Source organism: Fistularia commersonii, chromosome 12 (genome assembly GCF_037954325.1).
Source record: "Fistularia commersonii isolate RoL2024-O1a breed Wild chromosome 12, RoL_Fcom_v1.0, whole genome shotgun sequence".
Lineage (NCBI taxonomy): Eukaryota > Metazoa > Chordata > Actinopteri > Syngnathiformes > Fistulariidae > Fistularia > Fistularia commersonii.
Genome location: NC_141295.1, coordinates 6,444,720 through 6,466,833, shown reverse-complemented (window position 1 = coordinate 6,466,833; position 22,114 = coordinate 6,444,720). Strand labels below are relative to the sequence as shown.

General features: G+C 60.1%; 2 protein-coding genes across 6 annotated transcripts; both read left to right on the top strand.

Moving 5' to 3' along the window:
• Window positions 1-1,631: 1,631 nt before the first annotated feature.
• Window positions 1,632-7,324, top strand: tmem178a (transmembrane protein 178a). 2 transcript variants are annotated; one of them, XM_086156654.1, is made up of 4 exons: window positions 1,632-2,208; window positions 2,722-2,835; window positions 3,099-3,236; window positions 5,025-7,324. In XM_086156654.1, the coding sequence occupies exons 1-4, from the start codon at window positions 1,692-1,694 to the stop codon at window positions 5,264-5,266; spliced, it is 1,011 nt and encodes a 336-aa protein (XP_086012780.1). In that variant the 5' UTR covers window positions 1,632-1,691; the 3' UTR covers window positions 5,267-7,324. The 2 variants fall into 2 exon arrangements, with proteins under 2 accessions (XP_086012780.1, XP_086012781.1); XM_086156655.1 differs by lacking the exon at window positions 3,099-3,236.
• Window positions 7,325-8,533: 1,209 nt separating this feature from the next.
• sos1 (son of sevenless homolog 1 (Drosophila)) lies at window positions 8,534-21,959 on the top strand. Of its 4 annotated transcripts, XM_086156710.1 has the most exons (24): window positions 8,594-9,273; window positions 10,459-10,584; window positions 11,023-11,154; window positions 11,235-11,399; window positions 11,522-11,731; window positions 11,802-11,945; window positions 12,052-12,162; window positions 12,290-12,388; window positions 12,741-12,868; window positions 15,209-15,870; window positions 17,958-18,039; window positions 18,113-18,229; window positions 18,295-18,398; window positions 18,479-18,701; window positions 18,788-18,907; window positions 18,994-19,156; window positions 19,228-19,345; window positions 19,423-19,595; window positions 19,672-19,788; window positions 19,860-20,133; window positions 20,565-20,609; window positions 20,883-20,915; window positions 21,009-21,130; window positions 21,198-21,959. In XM_086156710.1, exons 1-24 carry the CDS (start codon window positions 9,187-9,189, stop codon window positions 21,669-21,671), a joined length of 4,029 nt encoding a protein of 1,342 aa, XP_086012836.1. In that variant the 5' UTR covers window positions 8,594-9,186; the 3' UTR covers window positions 21,672-21,959. The 4 variants fall into 4 exon arrangements, with proteins under 4 accessions (XP_086012839.1, XP_086012836.1, XP_086012838.1 ...); XM_086156712.1 differs by lacking the exon at window positions 20,565-20,609; XM_086156711.1 differs by lacking the exon at window positions 20,883-20,915.
• Window positions 21,960-22,114: the final 155 nt, after the last annotated feature.

Here is a 22,114-nt window from a genome sequence, read left to right as displayed (position 1 = left end):
GCAGCCAATCAGAGACGAGGAAACAGGAAGTCACGCCTGCCGTGTGCAGGTAAGTCGGTCCTGAGCGCGCTCACAGGAAGATGACATCATCGCTGTTTGTTCTTACTTTCTCCGGTAATGGCGTTCATTTGAACTTGAGAAGGACACACACACACACGCACACACACATGCACACACGGCAGGGATCGATTAATGCATCACTGCTCTGCGTGTGTGTGTGTGTGTGTGTGTGTGTGTGTGTGTGTTGGTTAAACAGAGTCAGTTCTTGTCAGCGCTGATCAATAAGGACATTAATCCCCTGGGCTTCGGGTGCATCTCCGGATCGTCCAATCAGATCGGACCTTCATCTGCGGGGAGCTCGCGGTCCACCGATGATGTCATCACCCCAGGCCTATGACATCACGGCTCCATCGTGCCCCCCCACATCCTGACAACACACACTCACCCTGACTGTTGGTGGAAAACACCATAATTCATCACACACACACACACACACACACACACACACACGGTGCCTGTCCTGCCTGTCGATACGTCCTGATGGAGCCTCAAGGATCAATACTTCCTTATCGGGTGAGAAGGTCACACACAGCCAGCAGAGGATCGTGGGAAAGCGTCCTTATCGATCATCTTGTCTCAGCGGAGACGAGCCGCTGAGACGTCGTGAGACGGCAGGACGTCCAGGTGCTTGTTTACGCGTTGACCATCATGTGACCGTCAGAAGGTCCGGGTGACCTTTGACCTTGAGGGGAAACAGAAGAGGAGGAAGGCGGGGGGGCTCGTGTTACAGGAAGCGTCAGCAGTGAAGCCGCTGAATTATTGATCAACTTAATGGAAGACGTCCATCTTTCCCTGCCACCGGGGCTTCTCTCCGCGGAGAACCCCGGAGAACCCCGGAGAACCCCGGAGAACCCTGGAGAACCAGGCCAGGGTTCCAGGAGTCAAGGACGCCAGGAGGGGAGGACGTTCATGAGAAGGTCGTCCAGCTGGAGGTCAACTGACCTGTGATTGACAGCTGAGCTTTGATTGACAGCTGAGCTTTGATTGACAGCTGAGCTGTGCAGGCTGGTGTGCTTGGGCACAAAGGGGCGTGGCCTCTGAGAAGGGGGCGTGTCTTAGTCTGCAGGTTGGAGTCCTGATCTTCTACCAGCCTGAGGACCTTCTGAGGAGGCTCAGGTGCACAATATATGGAGATGAACGAGATGAACGAGAGAGAGAGGGAGAGGGATAGATAGAGAGACATAGAGAGAGAGAGAGAGAGAGAGAGAGAGAGAGAGAGAGAGAGAGAGAGAGAGAGAGAGCGCGTCCCCACCCTGCTGCAGCCGCACCGTCAAGCGCCCTGTCGTGAGGCCAAACTAGCGCTTCCGGTCAATCCTTCAAAATAAAAGCTTCCACGTTTCGCTCCCCGCACATCCCGCAGGCTTCGTGGCGCGGCGTGCGGGCCCGCGACCCCGTCGCCTCGCGCCTGTCGGGTGACGCCACGCGTTCCCACCTCACGCCGCTCACGCCGCCCACGCATCGTCGCCGCCCCGCGTGGACGACGTTTGATTTTGAAGGCTCCGCGTCCCGGCTTCCGGTCCTGCCTCTGGCTGCCGGCGGTCACCTTGACGCCGCTGCGGCCGTCAGTCGGCATGACAACGCTCCGGAGCGCGCAGGGGAGCGGCTGACGGACGCGGGCATGGCCGCCGAGGATGCCCAGTAAAGCAGGCTGTAGCTCCGGCCCGGGCCCCGACCGGGAGCCCGGGCCCGGGCCGGCCACGGTGACCGTGTCGGCGGTGAGCCTGGCGCTCAGCGTGCTGTCGCTGCTGCTGCTGGTGTCCGCCATCTCCACCGACCACTGGTACCAGACCGACACCCGCCGCCACAAGGACAACTGCGACCGCGCCGGCTCCGACTCCAACGACCAGAAGAACCGGGAGATGCCCATCTACCACCTGCCGCTGGTGGACACCGGCGGCGGCGGAGGCGGCGGCGGCGGCGGCGGCGGCGGCGGGGGCGGCGGCGGGCGGCCCCGGGACGTGGCGCTGATGAAGCCGGTGCATGTGGGCAGCAGGGAGGAGGAGCTGCTGGAGAACTGGCGCGCCATCCTGGGCATGGGCATCCTGGAGACCGAGTGCGGCCGCCCGCTCTTCTCCACGCACTCGGGCCTCTGGAGGAAGTGCTACTTCCAGGGACTCGACCCCGACATCGACAAGCTCATCGGCCGGGGTCAGCGCCGCCGCGGGGCCGGGGCCGGGGCCGGGGCCGGGGCCGGGGCCGGGGCCGGGGCCGGGGCCGGGGACGGGGCCGGGGCCGGGGACGGGGGGGCGTCTTGAATCCGAACCCTTATGTCTCGGCGGGGGACGGATCTTCCGATGGTCCTGATGGGGCGGCCGAGGTCAGAGGTCCCCTGATGATCACGCTGGTCTTCCGGAGGCCCCGGTGGTTCCTCCGTGCTGCCGGGACGAGTCCATCGGCTTTATCGATTTGCGATCGATCCGTACCATCGGGGAGTTTAATTATCACATGCTAGAGCCGCGACCTTTGACCTCCTCCGTTGCACGGTGGCGCCACGCATCCCATCATGCACGTGGGCGCTGGCTTGGGAACCCCGGTCACATGACCGCATTACAATCATAGAAACCGAACCACAACTACTAGTGTTTGCTGCATGTTGACCCAGGTGTGTGTGTGTGTGTGTGTGTGTGTGTGTGTGTGTGTGTGTGTGTGTGTGTCTTTCAGGCATCGCTGAGCGCTGCACGCCAATCAAGTATCACTTCTCTCAGCCAATCAGATTGAGGAACATCCCCTTGAACCTGACGAGAACCATCCAGCAAGATGAGTGGCACCTGCTGCGTGAGTGACACACACACACACACACACACACACACACTCGGTTGCAGGACGGCCTCCCACCCAAAAGCATCGTCTCATGAATGTGGGATGAAACACTTCCTTTGCAAACCTCGCTGCTTGTCGCCCGTTACCGTGGAAACATGGCATGACACTTTTATGCAACAGGGACAGTGGGGGGGTGAGCAAGAGCTGGTTGCTATGGCAACCAGCTACAAGCAGTGATCAGTGTGTGTGTGTGTGTGTGTGTGTGTGTGTGTGTGCAGACTTGCGGCGTATCACGGCAGGGTTCCTGGGCATGGCGGCCGCCGTCCTGCTGTGCGGCAGCATCGTGGCGTCGGTCGGGTTCTTCTGGGAGGAAAGTTTGACGCAACACGTGTCCGGATTGTTGTTCCTCATGGCAGGTAACACACCTGTGTGTGTGTGTGTGTGTGTGTGTGTGTGTGAGAGAGGTGCGTTGGCCCCCTCTGCTGGTGACGGCCACGAGCTGCAGACACAAAGCACTGGCTTTGTGTCTGCAGCAGGTCCAAGTCCTGCTGGTTTCCATGGAAACAGCAGCCAGATTTCTGGAGGAGTTCATATCCTGAGACGGAGATGTGACCTTCAAGGTTCTCAGGTTAGCGTGATGCTGCTTTCAGCTGAGATTGACATCATTCTCAGATGACCTCAATGTTGTTCCACCGTTAGCCTGTCACTGTCCTCAGGCTAGCCTGAACGTAGCTTAGCCTGGTCATTCTCAGGTTAGCCTGGTTGGCAAAAGGTTGGTTGTTCTCATGTTAGCCCGAGGTTATTCCCAGGTTAGCCTAAAGCTGTGCGAGGGTTAGCCTGGTTGTTTAGCTGAGCTTGTTCTCAAGTTACCTTGACTGCACTCAGGAGACTTTGACATTGTTGTTAGGTTAGCTTGATCTCGTTGTTCTCGGGTTAAGCTAATGTTATTCTGAAATTAGCCTTCTGGATCTCATGTTAGCCAGCTGGTTTTCGTGTTAGCCCACTGGTTGTCATGTTAGCCTGGTTGTTGTCAGGTTACCCTGTTGGTTCTAATGTTAGCCTGCTGGTTCTCATGTTAGCCTGTTGGTTCTCATGTTAGCTTGCTGGTCCTCATGTTAGCCTGGTGGTTGTCAGGTTAGCCTGTTGGTTTTCATGTTAGCCTGCTGGTTGTCATGTTATCCAGTTGGTTCTCATGTTAGCCTGCTGATTCACATGTTAGCCAGCTGGTTTTCATGTTTGCCTGCTGGTCCTTATATTAGCCTGCTGGTCCTCATGTTAACCTTGTGGTTGTCAGGTTAGCCTGGTGATTCTCATTTTAAACTGTTTGTTGTCATGTTAGGCTGTTGGTTGTCATGTTAGCCTGTTGGTTGTCATGTCAGCCTGTTGGTTCTCATGTTAGCCTTGTGGTTGTCAGGTTAGCCTTTTGGTTGTCTTGTTACCCTATTGCTTTTCATGTTAGCCTGCTGGTTGTCATGTTAGCCTGGCGATTCTCATTTTTGCCTTGTGGTTCTAATGTTAGCCTTGTTGTTCTCATGTTAGCCTGCTGGATCTCATGTTAGCCTGTTGGTTGTCAGGCTAACAGGAGAGCCTCGTGGTTCTCCTGTTAGCCTGTTGGTTGTCAGGTTAGCCTGTTGGTTCTCATGTTAGCCTGCTGGTTCTCATGTTAGCCAGCTGGTTTTCATCTTAGCCTGTTGGTCCTCATGTTAGCCTGCTGGTTCTCATGTTAGCCTGTTGGTTCTCATGTTAGCCAGTTGGTTGTTATGTTAGCCAGTTGGTTGTTATGTTAGCCTGCTGGTTCTCATGTTAGCCTGCTGGTTCTCATGTTAGCCTGCTGGTTTTCATGTTAGCCTGCTGGTTTTCATGTTAGGCTGCTGATTCTCATGTTAGCCTGCTGGTTCTCATGTTAGCCTGCTGGTTCTCATGTTAGCCAGTTGGTTGTTATGTTAGCCAGTTGGTTGTTATGTTAGCCTGCTGGTTCTCATGTTAGCCTGCTGGTTCTCATGTTAGCCTGCTGGTTTTCATGTTAGCCTGCTGGTTTTCATGTTAGCCTGCTGGTTCTCATGTTAGCCTGCTGGTTCTCATGTTAGCCTGCTGGTTCTCATGTTAGCCTGCTGGTTCTCATGTTAGCCTGCTGGTTCCCCTCCTACTCTGGAGTGCAGTCATCAGCTCCACATGCTCCATGTTGTGGTGCTGTTTGTTCTCAGGCATCTTCTGCACCATCTCCCTGTGCACCTACGCCGCCAGCGTGACCTACGACCTCTCCAGGAACCCGCCCTTCATCTACGGCCTGCCGGCGGACGTGGACCACGGCTACGGCTGGTCCATCTGCTGCTCGTGGGCCAGCCTGGGCCTCACCCTGGCGTCCGGCTGCCTCAACGCCACCTTCCCCTTCCTGTCGCGGGCCGGGCGGCTGCGCTCCAAGACGGCCCGCCAGGCCGCCGTCTGAAGCCCCGCCCCCTCGCACGCCTGACGGACAGCGGGTGCTCCACGCCTGCTCCTGCCTTGTAGTGTTTCTCTGGACTGGACCGTCTGCAACACACACACACATATACAAACACACAGACAACACACACAAGCATGTACATACAAACGCACACACACACACACACACACACACACACACACACACAGACACACACACACACACACATGCACACGATGCTTTCTAGTCCAAGTCCTAACCCGCCTGCAGTTTGTCCTGGTTGAATTTATTGTGAGTGAACAATGACCTCACCGAGGAGACCTGGTGACCAGACCTGGTGACCTGGTGACCTGGTGACCTGGTGACCTGGTGACCTGGTGACCTGATGACCCGCTGATTGTGACCTGATGAAACCTGACTTGAAACCTGACTCGATGAACCGCTGACTCAGTGACTCAGTGATCTGGTCAAACCCGACTTGATCGACGGTGGCTGGACGACTCGACCCGGTGACGTGATGAAGTAGGACCTCCTGACCCCGGTGGATGATGGAGCTCCCACAGAACCTCCAGCGCCCCCTACTGGTTCACATAGATAAGAAGGACCTCCAGCTTCCTGGAGGCGGCTCCGCCCCTGCACCTCGGCCCCGCCTCCTCACGGTCCATCGGACCTCGTGATCTGGCGGGTCCAATCACAGTCCAGAGAGCCAAGAGGGCGCAGCAGAAGCTCGGAGGAGGTCCGGGACCCACCTGATGAGGAGGCCCTCGGGAGGCCCCGGGTCTCTTCCAGCGTGGACCACCGGAGCTTCTGTCCAACCAAGAGCCGCCTGGAGCCTCCTGCAAACACCTCACTGCACACGCCAAGTCAATTCAGCTGACTTCCTGTACAGACACCATGGACTTCCTGTTCAGACACCATGGACTTCCTGTTCAGACACCATGGACTTCCTGGACACATGTGACGAACCTTCCCGAACCCCCTCATGGACTTGGTGGACGATCCCTGACTGGTCTCCTGGGTTGCTGGTTCGATTTCCAGAAAGTGCGTCGATGCCAAAGGGTTCGGCAGAAGGTCCCTGGAACCGTGAAGGTTTCTACTCGTGTGATGTATCTTCTCGTTCGTCCGTTCACCTGGAGGACGTCGTGAAGGACAGGTGCATCATGGGAAGGTGCCGTGACGGATCTCCTCACCCTGAGGAGATGGCGAGGAGACGGCGAGGAGCGACCTCAGCCTCCGGACCCTGGCGGACTTGAAGGATCCCGATCTTCTGCCTCCGTCAGACCTCCAGGGACCCGGGAGGTTCCGGGACTCGACCCGACAACCACACGCAGATGCAAACACATCGACCCGACGGCGGATCGATAGGAACCATCCACAGTGGACCTCTCACACACACACACACACACACACACACACACACACACACACACACACACACACACACACCCCATTTGATTGTGGAAACCCGACACTCCCCTGAACCCAAAGATCCAGACCTGCAGGTCCAGCTGCCCAACACAGAGGTCGGGAACCGGTCCAGTCCAACGTGCTTCCTGTTCCGGGGCAGCGGGTTCTAGACCCGGTACATGTCTGGACGAGAACCTCCTGGATCTGCGGCTGCACAGAACCAGGCCGTCAAAAGGAACCCAGAACTTGTGTCTCAGCGTTCTTGTCGGTACGTTGGGGTCCCGGTCCGGGTCCCGGTCCCGGTCCGACCGGGCTCGGACCCCATCCGGAAAGGGTCTGGAGCAGGTCTGGATCCGGTCAGGACCCGGTTCAAACCGAGTCTGATCTTGGTCCGGACTTGGCCTGGGGACGGTCCCGCACGTGGTTTAAACATTGGGCCCGACCTGAACCGGACCTCGTCTGGACCCAGATCGGTATCCTGTCCGAACCCGGTCTCGGGCTGGGTTCAACCCGGTCCAGACCGGTTCTGGCCCGGACGTGGATCTCGGGTTCTCCCGGGGGTCGACCCTGAACTTTCCAGATGTTGTGTAACCGACTGATGTTTGGTGCTTCATGGTTTGTGGGCAGAACCTCATTAAAGTCTCCCGGACCCTCCTACCCCCCGAGTCCACCTGAGTCCTGCAGGCTCTGTGTCTTCTTTGGTGTCCAGACCTCCAGCAGATGGTGGTGCTCAGAGGAACCCTGGTCAGATGCAGGAGGGGCCGGGTCGGTACCGCTCCCTCGAACCCTGCCGGGCCGAGTGTCACAAACGGCGGCCACGTTGTGAGGACGCTCGTCGAGTACCGACGATCCTCACGACGTGGCTGCCTCCGCCAGCGGTCTCACCCTGATCCCGGTCCACAAGTCTTTGGAACCCTGATGATGGTACCGTCCGGGACGTGGAACCAGAACCGGACCGATGTCCGAGGTCCCGCTCGGGGAACCAAGGTCGGTCCAATGATGGGCTGACAGGAGCGGCGAGGACACGCTCAGGTACTGCATACAAGTACTGAGACAGAACTTCAGGTACTTGGAGACATTGAAGAACAGATCAGAAGGTCCAGGATCAGATGTGCAAGCATGAATATTGATCTTGAAAGAAGTGTATGAAGGTAGATGTTGCTGCTGCCTCCTGCTGGCCGGCGTCTGCACCCTCGGCTGGCTGAGGAGCCCATGAAGGAGATCTTTCCTGAGCTTTCACCACCAGGACTCTGACCCTCCTGGTCTGGGTGTTTAGTTCCTGAAGCTGGACCCTCAGGTGGACCATCAGCCTGTAAAACAAGTCATGTGATCGCACGTATCAATCACCGACGAGTCCAGGGACGATCCTCCCAGAGGTTTGGGACCAGATCTGGGATGAGGTAAGGTAACAGATTAGGTACCAGGTATGGGACCAGATTTGGGACCAGATTCGATACGAGGTACGGGACCAGATTTGGGACCAAGTGTGTGACCAGGTTTGGGACCAGATTTGGAACAAGATTCGGAACCAAGTACGGGACCAGATTTGGGGCCGAATACGGGACCAGATTTGGTACCAGGTATGGGACCAGGTTTGGGACCAAATTCAGTACGAGGTACGGGACCAGATTTGTGACCAGGTATGAGACCAGGTCTGAGACCAGGTTCAGGAGCGGGTCTGTGTTTTGGGTGCAGTACCGCGTCCGGCCGCTAGGCGGCAGCGGACGTCACTGTGCCACGCGCCGTCTGCATGAAGCACGCACTCCCACTCGCAGCCCCGCCCATTTACGTCAGGACCTGCCCTCTGCGCATGCGCAGCCGCTCCAGCCTACGGTACGGCACACCGGAGTCACAACAACCGAGCACCGCTCCCCCGGACCGGACGGCTTCCCGGCGACCACCCGCCCGTCCGGACGCCAGGACGGGGCTGCTGTCAGAGAGGCTGCGGGGGGAGGGAGCCGGAGCGGCGGGACGCGGCGCGACACGGAGCCGCCGACGGACCCGGAGGTTAACGCGCCGTTCCCGGTTCGACAGCCGGCGGCGGAGCGGACCGAGGAGCCCCGTCGAATCCCACCCGTAACCCGGCGCGCAGGGGCGAACCGTGGCCGGCCTCCGGTTCCCTGTCAGCCCGCCGAGCCGAGCCGAGCCGCGCCGCCGTCGCCGCCGATGGATCCCCCCGCGGGCTGCTAACCGCGGCTAGCGCTAGCCCAGCAGGCTACCCGCTAACAGGCTAACGGCGCTACAGCGGCCAGCTCAGCAGCGACGGTCCCGCCGGTATGGAGCGCGGAGCGGCCACCATGCTAGCGGCAGCCCGCTGAACGCAAACACACCCATCGGTTAGCCGCTAGCGGCTGAGCTAGCGGTTAGCTGCGCAACATCTGGCCGAGGATGGTCGCAGTGACGGCGGCTGTTGTGGAGGACCGGCCTACCCCCGCTCTCCGCCTCTCCCGCCCCGCCGGACCCGGACAGCCGAGCGCGGGGTTCGTGTACATGTAAAGCGGGGAACCGTGCGCGTCCGTGCCGCGGCAGCCGCAGCCATGCAGGCGGCCCAGCTGCAGTACGACTTCTTCAACGAGGAGAACGCTCCCAAATGGCGGGGCCTGCTGGTTCCCTCCCTGGAAAAGGTAACCGCGCACCGACACCCGGAGGCCGGCGGTCGGCGGGGGCCTCCCCGGGCGGGCTGCGGGCCAGGGGCCGGGAGGTGGGAGGGGAGGGGAGGGGAGGCTGCGGTGGTGACAGGGAAGGGGGTTCGGCCTAAGGTCCAGGTGGGAACACACCGGACCCGCTGTCTGGGAGCAGAGGGGCCCCCAGGAGGTCCCGGGGTCGCTTCACCCCCAAGGCCGGGGTCTGCGGAGACGGTCCGGCCCGGTTCTTCTTGTTCCGGCCGCGGACGGACAGGGACCCGACTCCTAGGTCCATCCCGACCTTCTGATCCGGCTGCGGGAGCACCTGTGCCCCGGCAGGGCTTCTCAGGATGCCGGGTCGGCCCCCGGGGTCAGGGAGCTCCCGCGGCGAAGGTCCCGCCAGGGAACCGACCCGGCAGAACGCCGGTCCGTCCGGGCCTGTTGTTCTCTGCTCCGACAGCGGGAGGCGGCGCCGGGTCACGTGACCAGAACTACCTGAGAAGAACTCCCCGCTCGTCGTCACGGCTTCTTTGCCAGGATCGATACGCGATCGATAGTCCCTCGTTAATCAGTAACATCCGGAGCGGTAGCGGAGGAGATAGGACTCAACCTTTGACCTCTGACATCACAGACGCCCGACCAATCAGACAGCAGCCCCTGTGTGATGTCATCGGGAGAGGCACCTGCAACGAGATGGCTTGTTTTTGGATAAACACTCCTGTGTCAAAACACAACAACCTCATGGAGGACACACACACATGAATACATAGACGGCACACACACACACACACACACATAAAGACGCGTGAGGTCTTGTCTCCAAGTCCTGCTGATTATTGGGTCAGAAGATGAGAGGAAAATGATGATGTCACCGATGTAAACACATGCATGGAACAGCTGAACGGATCCCTCTTCTTCTTCTCCATCCTTCTTCATCCTCCTCTTCTTTAACCTTCTTCTTCTTCTTCTTCATCTTCATCTTCCTGCTCCTCTTCTTCCTCTTCTTGTTTGGACCCCAAACCAGTGTTGATGCTCAGCTGTAGCTGCTGCTGCTGTCCGCTAGGTGGCAGCAGCAGCTCCTCAGATGAAGATACCAGGAGCTCCCGCAGTCTGACAGTGTGTGTGTGTGTGTGTGTGTGTGTGTGTGTGTGTGTGTGTGTGTGTGTGTGTGTGTGTGTGTGTCAGGTACTGAGCCAGGTCCACCCGAACCTGGGCTCCCAGCAGGATGCGCTGCAGTACATTGAGGAGCTGATCCTTCTCCTGCTCAGCATGTTGTGTCAAGCTCAGCCTCGCAGTGTGCAGGATGTGGAGGTAACACACACACACACACACACACACACTGATTGGGGTATTGATCAGGTGGAATGGGGGTCCGCTGTGGGATCATACCGAGGTTTGCTTTGCCTCTGCTCCTCTTCAACGTCACCAGACCATCTCAGCAGCACCAGGTGGTCCTGAGGCAGTCAAGAAGGGTTCAGTTGGACCTCAGGAGCAGAGGTCTCCTCCCACCAGGTGGGACAGGTTCTTTTGGAACCTGGAGACGTGGTGCCATCAGAACCCCCTGCTGTTTCCTCTTGTTCCCGAGATCTTTACGTTTTACCTTCTGACCTGAAACCCAGCTCGCCGATTGGACCGTTGAGATCTTTCATTCGGTGCTCCTGGGATGCGTCCTGAGAGGTCCACCCTGAGCAGGTCCACCCTGAGCAGGTCCACCCTGAGCAGGTCCAGACCACCTGCTGTGTCTTTCAGGAGCGCGTGCAGAAGAGCTTCCCTCACCCCATCGACAAGTGGGCCATTGCCGACGCTCAAGCGGCCATCGAGAAGAGGAAGAGGAGGAACCCGCTGGCTCTGCCCGTGGACAAGATCCACCCGCTGCTGAAGGTCCGCCACCGTCATCATCTCCGTCCCTGTGGTCTCCTGGTCCTGCTCTCTCTCAGCCCGTCTCCTGTGACGCCTCGCAGGAAGTCCTGGGATACAAGATCGACCACCAGGTGTCGGTCTACATGGTGGCCGTGCTGGAGTACATCTCGGCCGACATCCTGAAGCTGGCGGGGAACTACGTCCGGAACATCCGGCACTACGAGATCTCCCAGCAGGACATCACCGTCGCCATGTGTGCCGACAAGGTATCTCCTCGGCTGACCCGGACCTCCTCCGGGGTCTTCTGAGGGCATCTTCACCTTCTCCGTCTTCACCTCGCGAGCCGGGAACGCGGAGGAGGTCTGGTGACGCTGCGCTCTACCTCCAGGTGCTGATGGACATGTTCCACCAGGACGAGGAGGACATCAGCGGCTTCCCGCTGATGGACGAGGAGCCGTCCACCGGCGACGAGCAGACCTACTACGAGCTGGTGCGGACCTTCATGTCGGACGGCCGTCAGTACCTGCGGCAGCTCAACCTTCTCATCAAGGTGTTCAGGGAGCCCTTCAACTCCAACGCCATGCTCTTCTCCCAGCACGTACGTAGACCTCGCCGAAGACCTCGCCGAAGGTCCGTCCCTTTGTCCCAACACGCGTTCCTCCGCCCAGGACGTCGACAGCATCTTCAGCCGCATCGTGGACATCCACGAGGTGACGGTGAAGCTCCTCGGGCTGATTGAGGACACGGTGGAGATGACGGACGAGGGAAGTCCACATCCTCTCGTGGGCAGCTGCTTCGAGGACCTGGCTGAGGTCCGTGTCCGTCCGATTGTGTGTGTGTGTGTGTGTGTGTGTGTGTGTGTGTGTGTGTGTGTGTGTGTGTGAGACTCAGGTGCGTTTGGTGTCTCCTGGTTGACAGGAGTTGGCCTTTGACCCCTACGAGACCTACGCCCAGGACATCCTTCGCTCCGGCTTCCACGAACACTTCCTGAGCCAGGTCTCCAAGCCTGGAGCCGCCTTCCACCTCCAGGTAGGTCCTTCTCACCTCCAGCAGACCCGTCAGACACCAGGACGTCCCGGTCGGAGATCCTCGACGCCTTCGGACGCGTCCGACCGGGAAGGTTTCGCCGGGACGTCTGACCTCGTGTCTTCTCCAGTCCATCTGTGAAGGCTTCAAGGAGGCCGTCCAGTACGTTCTGCCCAGACTGCTGCTGACGCCGGTCTACCACTGCCTGCACCTCTTCGAGATCCTCAAGGTGAGACCGTCCGGGGACCCGGACCTTCTGACCCGCTCCGGGCTCTCGCCCGAAGGTCCCGCGGCCAGGACGGCGGAGGCCCCGCTCCTCCGGAAGCGAAGCTCGGTGGCCTCTCCCGCTCAGATGTTTCCGGGCTTTCCCTCCTCGAGACGCGAGCGAAGGTCCGGCGGGACCAGGACTGGACGGAGACCTTCGGCAGCTCTAAGCTCCTTTGTCCCGACTCTAAATCTCTAAATCCCTCAGTCATGTTGGGCAGATTATTGGCGGTGGGGGTCGGTGGGTCCTGATCCCGGGCTCAGAAGAACCGGGTTCTGGTCGGTCCACATGACCACCGATCCCCGTGTCTCTGCAGCAACTGGAGGAGAAGAGCGAGGACGAGGAGGACAAGGAGTGTCTGAAGCAGGCCATCACCGCTCTGCTCAACCTGCAGAGCAGCATGGAGAGGATCTGCTCCCGCAGCCTGGCCAAGAGGAGGCTCAGGTGGGTGTCCAGACCTGCACCAGGACCACCTGCACCTGCACCCAGACCATCTACACCCAGACCACCTGCACCTTCACCAGACCACCTCACACCTGCACCCAGACCATCTCACACCTGCACCCAGACCATCTCACACCTGCACCCAGACCACCTCACACCTGCACCCAGACCATCTCACACCTGCACCCAGACCATCTCACACCTGCACCCAGACCACCTCACACCTGCACCAGACCACCTGCACCAGACCACCTGCACCCAGACCACCTCACACCTGCACCTCCCCCAACCTGTCAGTGTCTTGCCTGTTTGGTTGGTAGTCCAATTGAGATTACCAACAATACAGTGTGTGTGTGTGTGTGTGTGTGTGTGTGTGTGTGTGTGTGTCTGTCTGTCTGTCTGTCTGTCTGTCTGTCAGTATTTGTGTGAGTGTGTGTCTGTGGTTGTGTCAGTATGTGAGTATACAAGTGTGAGTGTATGTGTGTGTGTGTGTCACCCTGTGCCAGTATGTGTGTGTGTGTGTCAGTCTGTTAGTGTGTGTATAGGAGTATTGAGTGTGTGTATGTTTGTCTGTGTTTGTATCAATCTGTCTGCCAGTATATGTGTGTATATGAGTGTGTGTGTCAGTCTGTTAGTGTGTGTATATGAGTGTGACTGTGTGTATATGTATGTGTGTGTTTTTGTTTCAGTCTGTGTGTGTGTGTGTGTGTGCAGCAGTAGAACAAAGAGTCAGAGTTGTAGGTCCTCCCAGGACTCCTCCCATCCTCTGCTTCCCCTGGACCAAAATAGAGCAGGTGGGGGGGTTGGTGGGGTCGGTGGGGTCGGTGTGTGTGTGTGTGTGTGTGTGTGTGTGTGTGTGTGTGTGTGTGTGTGTGTGTGTGTGTGGTGGGGGGGGGCTCTGGGAGGGGCAGCAGCTTATTGTTCTTCACGTAGAGGAAAGCTGCTGCTCACACTGCCTCTCACACCAGCATGAACCTCACCCACCAGAAGACACCCTCTGACAGCTGGACATGAGGACGTAGGTGCCCCCACCCCGGGTGTGTGTGTGTCTGTGTGTCTGTCTGTGTGTGTCTGCCAGAGTGTGTGTGTGTGTGTGTGTGTGTGTGTGTGTGTGTGTGTGTGTGTGTGTGTGTGTGTGTGTGTGTGTGTGTGTGTGTGTGTGACGCGTGTGTGACGTATGTGTGATTGTGAAACAGCTTCATACTTGGGAGGTTTATTCTGTAAACTGCTTAGCGATCTGCTGGCGGCCGGGCGTCTCTGGTCCCGCTGGCCTGGAGCTCCGAGGCGGGAGGAGGTCCTCGAGGAGGCCCGGGCCGACCCGCCGGGAAGAGGAAGCCCACGGAACGCCAAGGACGGGGGAAACAATGAGCCCGTCGGAGGACTGAAGCTCCGAACCCCCTCGGACCCGGCAGAGGTCGGGATCCAGAAGAAAGTCAGGATCGGGTTAGCTAACCCTAACCCTAACCGAAGCTAAAGCTGGGATTCCATCCGACGGCCTCCCGCGGCGGGGCGGATCCTAACGGCTCCGTTCCGCACCGACCCCGAGACCGGGCTCCGCCTCCGCTCCTCGCCGACCGACTGACCTTTGACCCGGAGGATGGAGACGCCCCTCAGGACGGAGCGACGCGCCGGAAGCCGTCTCTGAGGAGCTCTGAGGAGCTCTGAGAAGCCGGAGCAGGGCTGTTTGAGACTAAATGAGCCGACCTCACCGACTGCGACCACCCGAGGAAGAAATCCTGCCCGTATTAGCGGCTAATTAGCGAGGACGAAGCTAAACGGCCCGTTTTAGACCGGATTTAGGGGCTGGAGGTCAAAGGTCGCCATGTTGTGAGGAGCCGTCCCCCTGACCTGAGGCAAGGTTCTGCCTGCGCCGGCGTGGCGGCGGCGCTGCGTTTAGGCGACGGGTCGCCAGTGGGAATGGGCGGCGCGGCGTGAGCCTCGGGATCCTTCGTGCCGCGATGGTTATGGCGGCCGCGTTGTGAGCGTGCGGGTTCCTGTCTCGCGGCGCCGATGTCGGAGACGCTACGCTAGCAGTCGTCCGGACGGGATGCGGGCGGCCATTTTGTGAGGATGCGAAACCTTCTGACGCCGGGCCGTCGGCGCGGGGTCCTCGAGGTCCGAAGGTCCGAGGCCTCGCCGTGACCTCACTTCCTGTGAAGAGCGTCGCAGAGCCTTTGTCCCGCGCAGGAGCCGGAACCGCTCGCCGCAGACAGGACGCGGAGGGTCTGATGGGAAGCCGCGCGACCCGTCGCCGTCGCCGTCGCCGTCGCCGTCGCCGCCGCCGCCGAGGTGTTTCTCGGCCACGGCCCGGCGCCTCACTCTTCTCCTTGTCGTCCGCAGCGAGTCGGCGTGCCGCTTCTACAGCCACCAGATGAAGGGGAAGCACCTGGCCATCAAGAAGATGAACGAGATCCAGAAGAACATCGACGGCTGGGAGGGGAAGGACATCGGCCAGTGCTGCAACGAGTTCATCATGGAGGGAACCCTGACCCGCGTGGGCGCCAAACACGAGCGCCACATCTTCCTGTTCGACGGCCTGATGATCTGCTGCAAGTCCAACCACGGGCCGCCGCGGCTGCCCGGCGCCGGCTCGGCCGCCGAGTACCGGCTCAAGGAGAAGTTCTTCATGCGCAAGGTGCAGATCAACGACAAGGACGACAAGGAGGGCGAGTACCGGCACGCCTTCGAGATCATCCTGAAGGACGGCAACAGCGTGGTGTTCGCCGCCAAGTCCGCCGAGGAGAAGAACGGCTGGATGGCGGCGCTGATCTCGCTGCAGTACCGCAGCACGCTGGAGCGCATGCTGGACACGGCCATGATGCAGGAGGAGAAGGAGGAGCAGATGAGGCTGCCCTGCGCCGACGTCTACCGCTTCGCCCAGCCCGACTCGGCCGAGAACGTGGTCTTCGAGGAGAACGTGCAGTCCAAGTCCGGCATCCCCGTGGTCAAGGCCGGGACCGTCCTCAAGCTGATCGAGAGGCTGACCTTCCACATGTACGCAGGTGAGGAGCTGGGGGGCTGTCACCCAGGTGATGTCATCAAGGTGATGTCATCAAGGGGATGTCACCCAGGTGATGTCATCAAGGTGATGTCACCCAGGTGATGTCATCAAGGTGATGTCAGCAAGGGGATGTCAGCAAGGGGATGTCATCAAGGTGATGTCACCCAGGTGATGTCATCAAGGTGATGTCAGCAAGGGGATGTCAGCAAGGGGATGTCAGCAAGGTGACGTCACCAAGTTAATGTCACCAAGGTGATGTCAGCAAGGTGAGGGTGATGTCATCGAGGTGATGTCATCGAGGTGATGTCATCAAGGTGATGTCAGCAAGGTGATGTCAGCAAGGTGACGTCACCAAGTTAATGTCACCAAGGTGATGTCAGCAAGGTGAGGGTGATGTCATCGAGGTGATGTCAGCAAGGTGATGTCGGCAAGGTGAGGATGATGTCACCAAGGTGATGTCAGCAAGGTGATGTCATCCAGGTGATGTCAGCAAGGTGATGTCAGCAAGGTGAGGATGATGTCACCCAGGTGATGTCATCATGGTGATGTCAGCAAGGTGATGTCACCCAGGTGATGTCAGCAAGGGGACGTCACCAAGTTAATGTCACCAAGGTGATGTCAGCAAGGTGAGGGTGATGTCATCGAGGTGATGTCATCGAGGTGATGTCATCGAGGTGATGTCAGCAAGGGGATGTCAGCAAGGTGACGTCACCAAGTTAATGTCACCAAGGTGATGTCAGCAAGGTGAGGGTGATGTCATCGAGGTGATGTCAGCAAGGTGATGTCGGCAAGGTGAGGATGATGTCACCAAGGTGATGTCATCCAGGTGATGTCAGCAAGGGGATGTCAGCAAGGTGAGGGTGATGTCACCAAGGTGATGTCAGCAAGGTGATGTCAGCAAGTTGATGTCAGCAAGGTGAGGATGATGTCACCCAAGTGATGTCATCAAGGTGATGTCAGCAAGATGATGTCACCCAGGTGATGTCAGCAAGGTGAGGGTGATGTCACCAAGGTGATGTCAGCAAGGGGATGTCAGCAAGGTGATGTCAGCAAGGTGAGGATGATGTCACCCAGGTGATGTCATCAAGGTGATGTCAGCAAAGTGATGTCAGCAAGGTGAGGGTGATGTCACCATGGTGAGGATGATGTCAGCAAGGTGATGTCATCCAGGTGATGTCAGCAAGGTGATGTCAGCAAGGTGAGGGTGATGTCACCAAGGTGATGTCAGCAAGGTGATGTCAGTAAGATGATGACAGCAAGGTGAGGGTGATGTCAGCAAGGTGAGGTGATGTCATCGAGGTGATGTCAGCAAGTTGATGTCAGCAAGGTGAGGATGATGTCACCCAGGTGATGTCATCAAGGTGATGTCAGCAAGATGATGTCACCCAGGTGATGTCAGCAAGGTGAGGGTGATGTCACCAAGGTGATGTCAGCAAGGTGAGGGTGATGTCAGCAAGGTGATGTAAGCAAGGTGATGACACCCAGGTGATGTCATCCAGGTGATGTCAGCAAGGTGAGGATGATGTCACCAAGGTGAGGATAATGTCATCAAGGTGATGTCATCAAGGTGATGTCAGCAAAGTGATGTCAGCAAGGTGAGGGTGATGTCACCAAGGTGAGGATGATGTCAGCAAGGTGATGTCAGCAAGGTGAGGGTGATGTCAGCAAGGTGAGGTGATTCATCGAGGTGAGGGTGATGTCATCGAGGTGATGTCACCCAGGTGATGTCACCAAGGTGATGTCATCGAGGTGAGGGTGATGTCATCGAGGTGATGTCACTCAGGAGTGGGTGATGTCATCGAGGTGATGTCACTCAGGAGAGGGTGATGTCACCCAGGTGATGTCACCGAGGTGAGGGTGATGTATTGAAGGTGATGTCTCAGGTGAGGGTGATGTCACCCAGATGAGGGTGATGTCATCCAGGTTAGGGTGACGTCATCGAGGTGATGTCACCCAGATGATGGTGATGTCATCAAGGTGGGGTTGATGTCACCAAGGTGATGTCACCCAGGTGAGGGTGATGTCAGCAAGGTGATGATGATGTCATGGCGCCGTCCCCCACTGACCTTCCCTCTGCTTCTTCATCAGATCCCAACTTTGTCCGAACTTTCCTGACGACCTACAGATCGTTCTGTAAACCTCAGGAGCTCCTGGACCTGCTGATCGAGAGGTTCTCCCACGCCGGCGACCGTGTCTTCCGAGGCGTCGGCGCCGCCCTCTGACCTCTGACCTCTGACCTGCAGGTTCGAGATCCCCGAGCCGCGGCCCAGCGAGGCCGACCAGCTGGAGGGCGGCGAGCAGCCGCTCAGCGCCGAACTCAAACGCTTCCGCAAGGAGTTCGTGCAGCCGGTGCAGCTCAGGTAGGACCCGGACCCGGACCCGGACCCGGACCTCCACCCTGACGCTGACACCTGTGCTCCTGCAGGGTCCTGAACGTCTGCCGCCACTGGGTGGAGCACCACTTCTACGACTTCGAGAGGGACGCACACCTCCTGCGGCGCCTGGAGGAGTTCATCGCCTCCGTCAGAGGTTCGCCGAGCTGCAGACCCAGCGCCGCTGGAGAAGAACCCCCACCCACCTGTGTGTGTGTGTGTGTGTGTGTGTGCCAGGCAAGGCCATGAGGAAGTGGGTGGAGTCCATCACCAAGATCATCCAGAGGAAGAAGCAGGTGCAGGTGTTCGCCCCGAGTCACAGCATCACCTTCCAGAACTCTCCGCCGCCGGTGGAGTGGCACATCTGCAAGCCCGGGAACGCCGAGAACTTCGACCTCATGACCCTCCACCCCATCGAGATCGCCCGCCAGCTCACGCTCATCGAGTCGGACCTGTACAGGTGAGCGGCGCCGGCCGCGGCGTCCCCGCCCGCCGCTCGCCCGCCCGCCCGCCCGCCCGCCTCTGACCTCGGCGCTGGTTCCCCAGGGCGGTGCAGCCGTCGGAGCTGGTGGGGAGCGTCTGGACCAAGGAGGACAAGGAGATCCACTCGCCCAACCTGCTGAGGATGATCCGCCACACCACCAACCTCACGCTGTGGTTCGAGAAGTAGGAGCCGCTCGCCGCTCGCCGCTCGCCGCGGGTGCCGCCGGGCCGGCGAGGCCGGGGTTCTGACCCGCCGTCTGCTCCCGCAGGTGCATCGTGGAGACGGAGAACCTGGAGGAGCGGGTCTCCGTGGTGTCCCGGATCATCGAGATCCTGCAGGTCTTTCAGGAGCTCAACAACTTCAACGGCGTCCTGGAGGTGGTCAGCGCCATGAACTCGTCGCCGGTCTACAGGCTGGACCACACCTTCGAGGTGGGCGGCGCCGGAGGAAGGTCTCGCCGGGCGCCGGAGCCGCGGACTCACGTCCGTGTTCTCGTCCGCAGCAAATCCCCAGCCGCCAGAGGAGGATCCTGGAGGAGGCCCACGAGCTGAGCGAGGACCACTACAAGAAGTACCTGGCCAAGCTGCGCTCCATCAACCCCCCCTGCGTTCCCTTCTTTGGTACGACCCGGGCGGCGGCGGCGGCGGCGGCGGCGGCGGCGGCGCCGAAGCGGGCTGACGGTGCGTGTCTCCTCCAGGGATCTACCTGACCAACATCCTGAAGACGGAGGAGGGGAACCCCGACACGCTGCGGCGCCACGGGAAGGACCTGATCAACTTCAGCAAGAGGAGGAAGGTGGCGGAGATCACGGGCGAGATCCAGCAGTACCAGAACCAGCCGTACTGCCTGAGGGTGGAGAACGACATCCGGGTGAGTCCTCGCCGCCGCCGCCGCCGCACGCCGCCCGCCCGCCCATCTGACCGCCGTCTCTGCTGCTCCTGCGCAGAAGTTCTTTGAGAACCTGAACCCCATGGAGGACATGTCGGAGAAGGACTTCGCCGACCACCTCTTCAACAGCTCGCTGCTGATCGAGCCCCGGAACGCCCGCTCGCTGCCGCGCTTCGTGAGTGGCGCCGCCCGGAAGGTCCCGTGCGAGCGTCCGCGCCGTCTGATCGGGCGCCTTCCTGTCCGCAGGGGAAGAAGTACTCGTACCCGCTGAAGTCCCCCGGGATCCGTCCCACGTCCTCGCGCCCGGGCACCATGCGCCATCCCACGCCGCTGCAGAACGAGCCGCGCAAGATCAGCTACAGCCGCATCCCCGACAGCGAGGCGGAGGGCGGCGCCGTCTCCGCCCCCAACTCTCCACGCACGCCCCTGACTCCGCCCCCCGCCTCCGCGGCCTCCAGCTCCACCGACGTGGGCAGCGTGTTCGACTCGCCGCAGGGGCCCAGCAGCCCCTTCCACTCCAGTAAGACACGCCCGCCGGGACGCTAGCACGCCGCACGCCGCTCCGCGCGGTTAGCGGACGTGTTCGCGGAGAACCGCCGCCCGAAGGAGCGCTCGGACGGAAACTGGAGAAAAGACGCCCGGATCGACTGTTAGCGTAGCTTAGCGCAAAGGCTTGAACAGACAAAAACGGTTAGCTTTGTTAGCGCAAACGCCGGAAACGGGGAAAATGTTAGCTGAGCTTCACGAAACAGGAAGCAGGTCTAAATTACGAGCGCAGCTTAGCGGCGGGGAAACTTAGCCTAGCTTATCAAACAAACTTGAAACCGGTCTTGAAAAGTGCTAGCTTAGCGCAGCCCAAACACCGGAAGCAGTGGGAAAGCCTCGTCTGAAGGAAAGTGTTAGCCTAGCTGTTAGCCTTGTGTGTCCTCACCGTGTCCTCTCCTCCTACAGCCTGCGACGGTATCTTTGCCATGGTGTCGCTCCCGCACGGCCCACGTTAGTATGACCCGCCCGCCATCTTGTTAGCATGACCTCGGCCGCCACGTTGTTCGTGTGACTTTGGCCGCCATATTGTCCGTGCCGCTCCGGACGCCGTTCGGTCGGCGTGACCACGGCCGCCGCGTCGTCCGTGCGACCCCACACGCCATTGGGTCGGTGTGACCCCGGCCGCCATCTTGTCCCATCGCCACCCCGTTGCCTCGCCGCTGGAACGACCTCATCCGGCCGACCGGCCGCTCGCCTTCACATCGTGTTTCCGTGTTTCCATAGGAACGGCTCATCTCCATAGAAACCATCAGCACTGTATGTCGCGTCCCCGGGGCCGCGGGCGGCGCCGCGGTCCCGGGTCGGGGTTCCTCGGGGTTCCCCCGCGCTGACGGTGTCCCGTCCCCTCAGGGTCGTCTTCGGTGTCGTCCATGATGAGCTTCGGCCGTGGTTCAGAGGAGGTCCCGGTCCCGCCGCCGGTGCCCCCCCGCCGCCGGCCCGAGTCCGCGCCGGCCGAGTCTTCGCCGTCCAAGGTAAGGTCCGGACGCCGCGGGACCCCCAGCGGGTCGGTGCACGGTAACGGCGTGTTGTGGTCCTCAGATGGCGTCCCAGCTGGACAGCCCCCCCGCCGTCCCTCCTCGCCAGCCCACCTGCAAGCTCCTCCCCCCGCGCTACTCCTCGTCCCTGTCGTCGTCGTCGCCCCCGGACAGCCCGCCGTCGCTGCCGCCGCGGGAGCCGCTCAGCTCGCCGCTGCACCTGCTGCCGCCCCCGCAGGGCCGGCCTCGCTGCGACCTGCCCCCCCAGGCCTTCTTCCCCCCCGGCTCCTCGTCCTCGGCGGTCGGCCCGGCCCCCGCCGCCGCCGCCGTCGCCTCGTCCTCGCCCCCGCCCGCCGCCGCCCCGAGCCCGTCGCCGGCGTCCAGGAAGATGCCCCTCCCGTCGCCCCCCCTGCCCCTGCTGCCCCTGGACGGCCCCCCCGTCCCGCCGCGCCACGGCGTCCCCAAGCTCCCCCCCAAGACCTACAAGAGGGAGTCCCTGAGCCACGCCGCCCTGCTGGACACGCCCCCCGCGCTGTGAGCAGCCGCCCGAGCCGACGCCACGGCCCGGCGGGACGCCGGCGGGACGCCGGACTCCGAACTCGCCGCCGACCGAGCGGACGTGTCTTACTGCGAACCGAATGTGTCTCGGAGCCTCCTGGGTAATGTAGTTCTCAGACTGAAGCCTTCAGGTACCGGAACCAAAGAGGTACTTTATCGGACCCGCGCCGGTTCTGAGAGCTGGTGTTTGTCCATCGACATGTAACCGTGACGACGACATGCCTTTAACACTTTAACACACAAGGGAATAAACGTGTTTCTACCCCGAGTCTGGTTACTGAGCTTCACTGAGCTTTACTGCGCTCGCGACGGCCGACGAGGGGGAACCTGGGCGAGGAGGACCTTCTGGGCGAGGAGGACCTTCTGGGCGAGGAGGACCTTCTGGGTGAGGAGGACCTTCTGGGCGAGGAGGACCTCCTGAAG

Excerpts from the sequence above, each read along its gene's own strand:
- tmem178a (XM_086156654.1), top strand. The coding sequence starts at position 1,692 with ATGCCCAGTAAAGCAGGCTGTAGCTCCGGCCCGGGCCCCGACCGGGAG. Across the intron at positions 2,209-2,721 it reads CGACAAGCTCATCGGCCGGG|GCATCGCTGAGCGCTGCACG; the intron begins GTCAGCGCCGCC and ends TGTGTCTTTCAG. Across the intron at positions 3,237-5,024 it reads ATTGTTGTTCCTCATGGCAG|GCATCTTCTGCACCATCTCC; the intron begins GTAACACACCTG and ends GTTTGTTCTCAG.
- sos1 (XM_086156710.1), top strand. The coding sequence starts at position 9,187 with ATGCAGGCGGCCCAGCTGCAGTACGACTTCTTCAACGAGGAGAACGCT. Across the intron at positions 12,389-12,740 it reads ACCTCTTCGAGATCCTCAAG|CAACTGGAGGAGAAGAGCGA; the intron begins GTGAGACCGTCC and ends GTGTCTCTGCAG. Across the intron at positions 15,871-17,957 it reads GACCTTCCACATGTACGCAG|ATCCCAACTTTGTCCGAACT; the intron begins GTGAGGAGCTGG and ends CTTCTTCATCAG.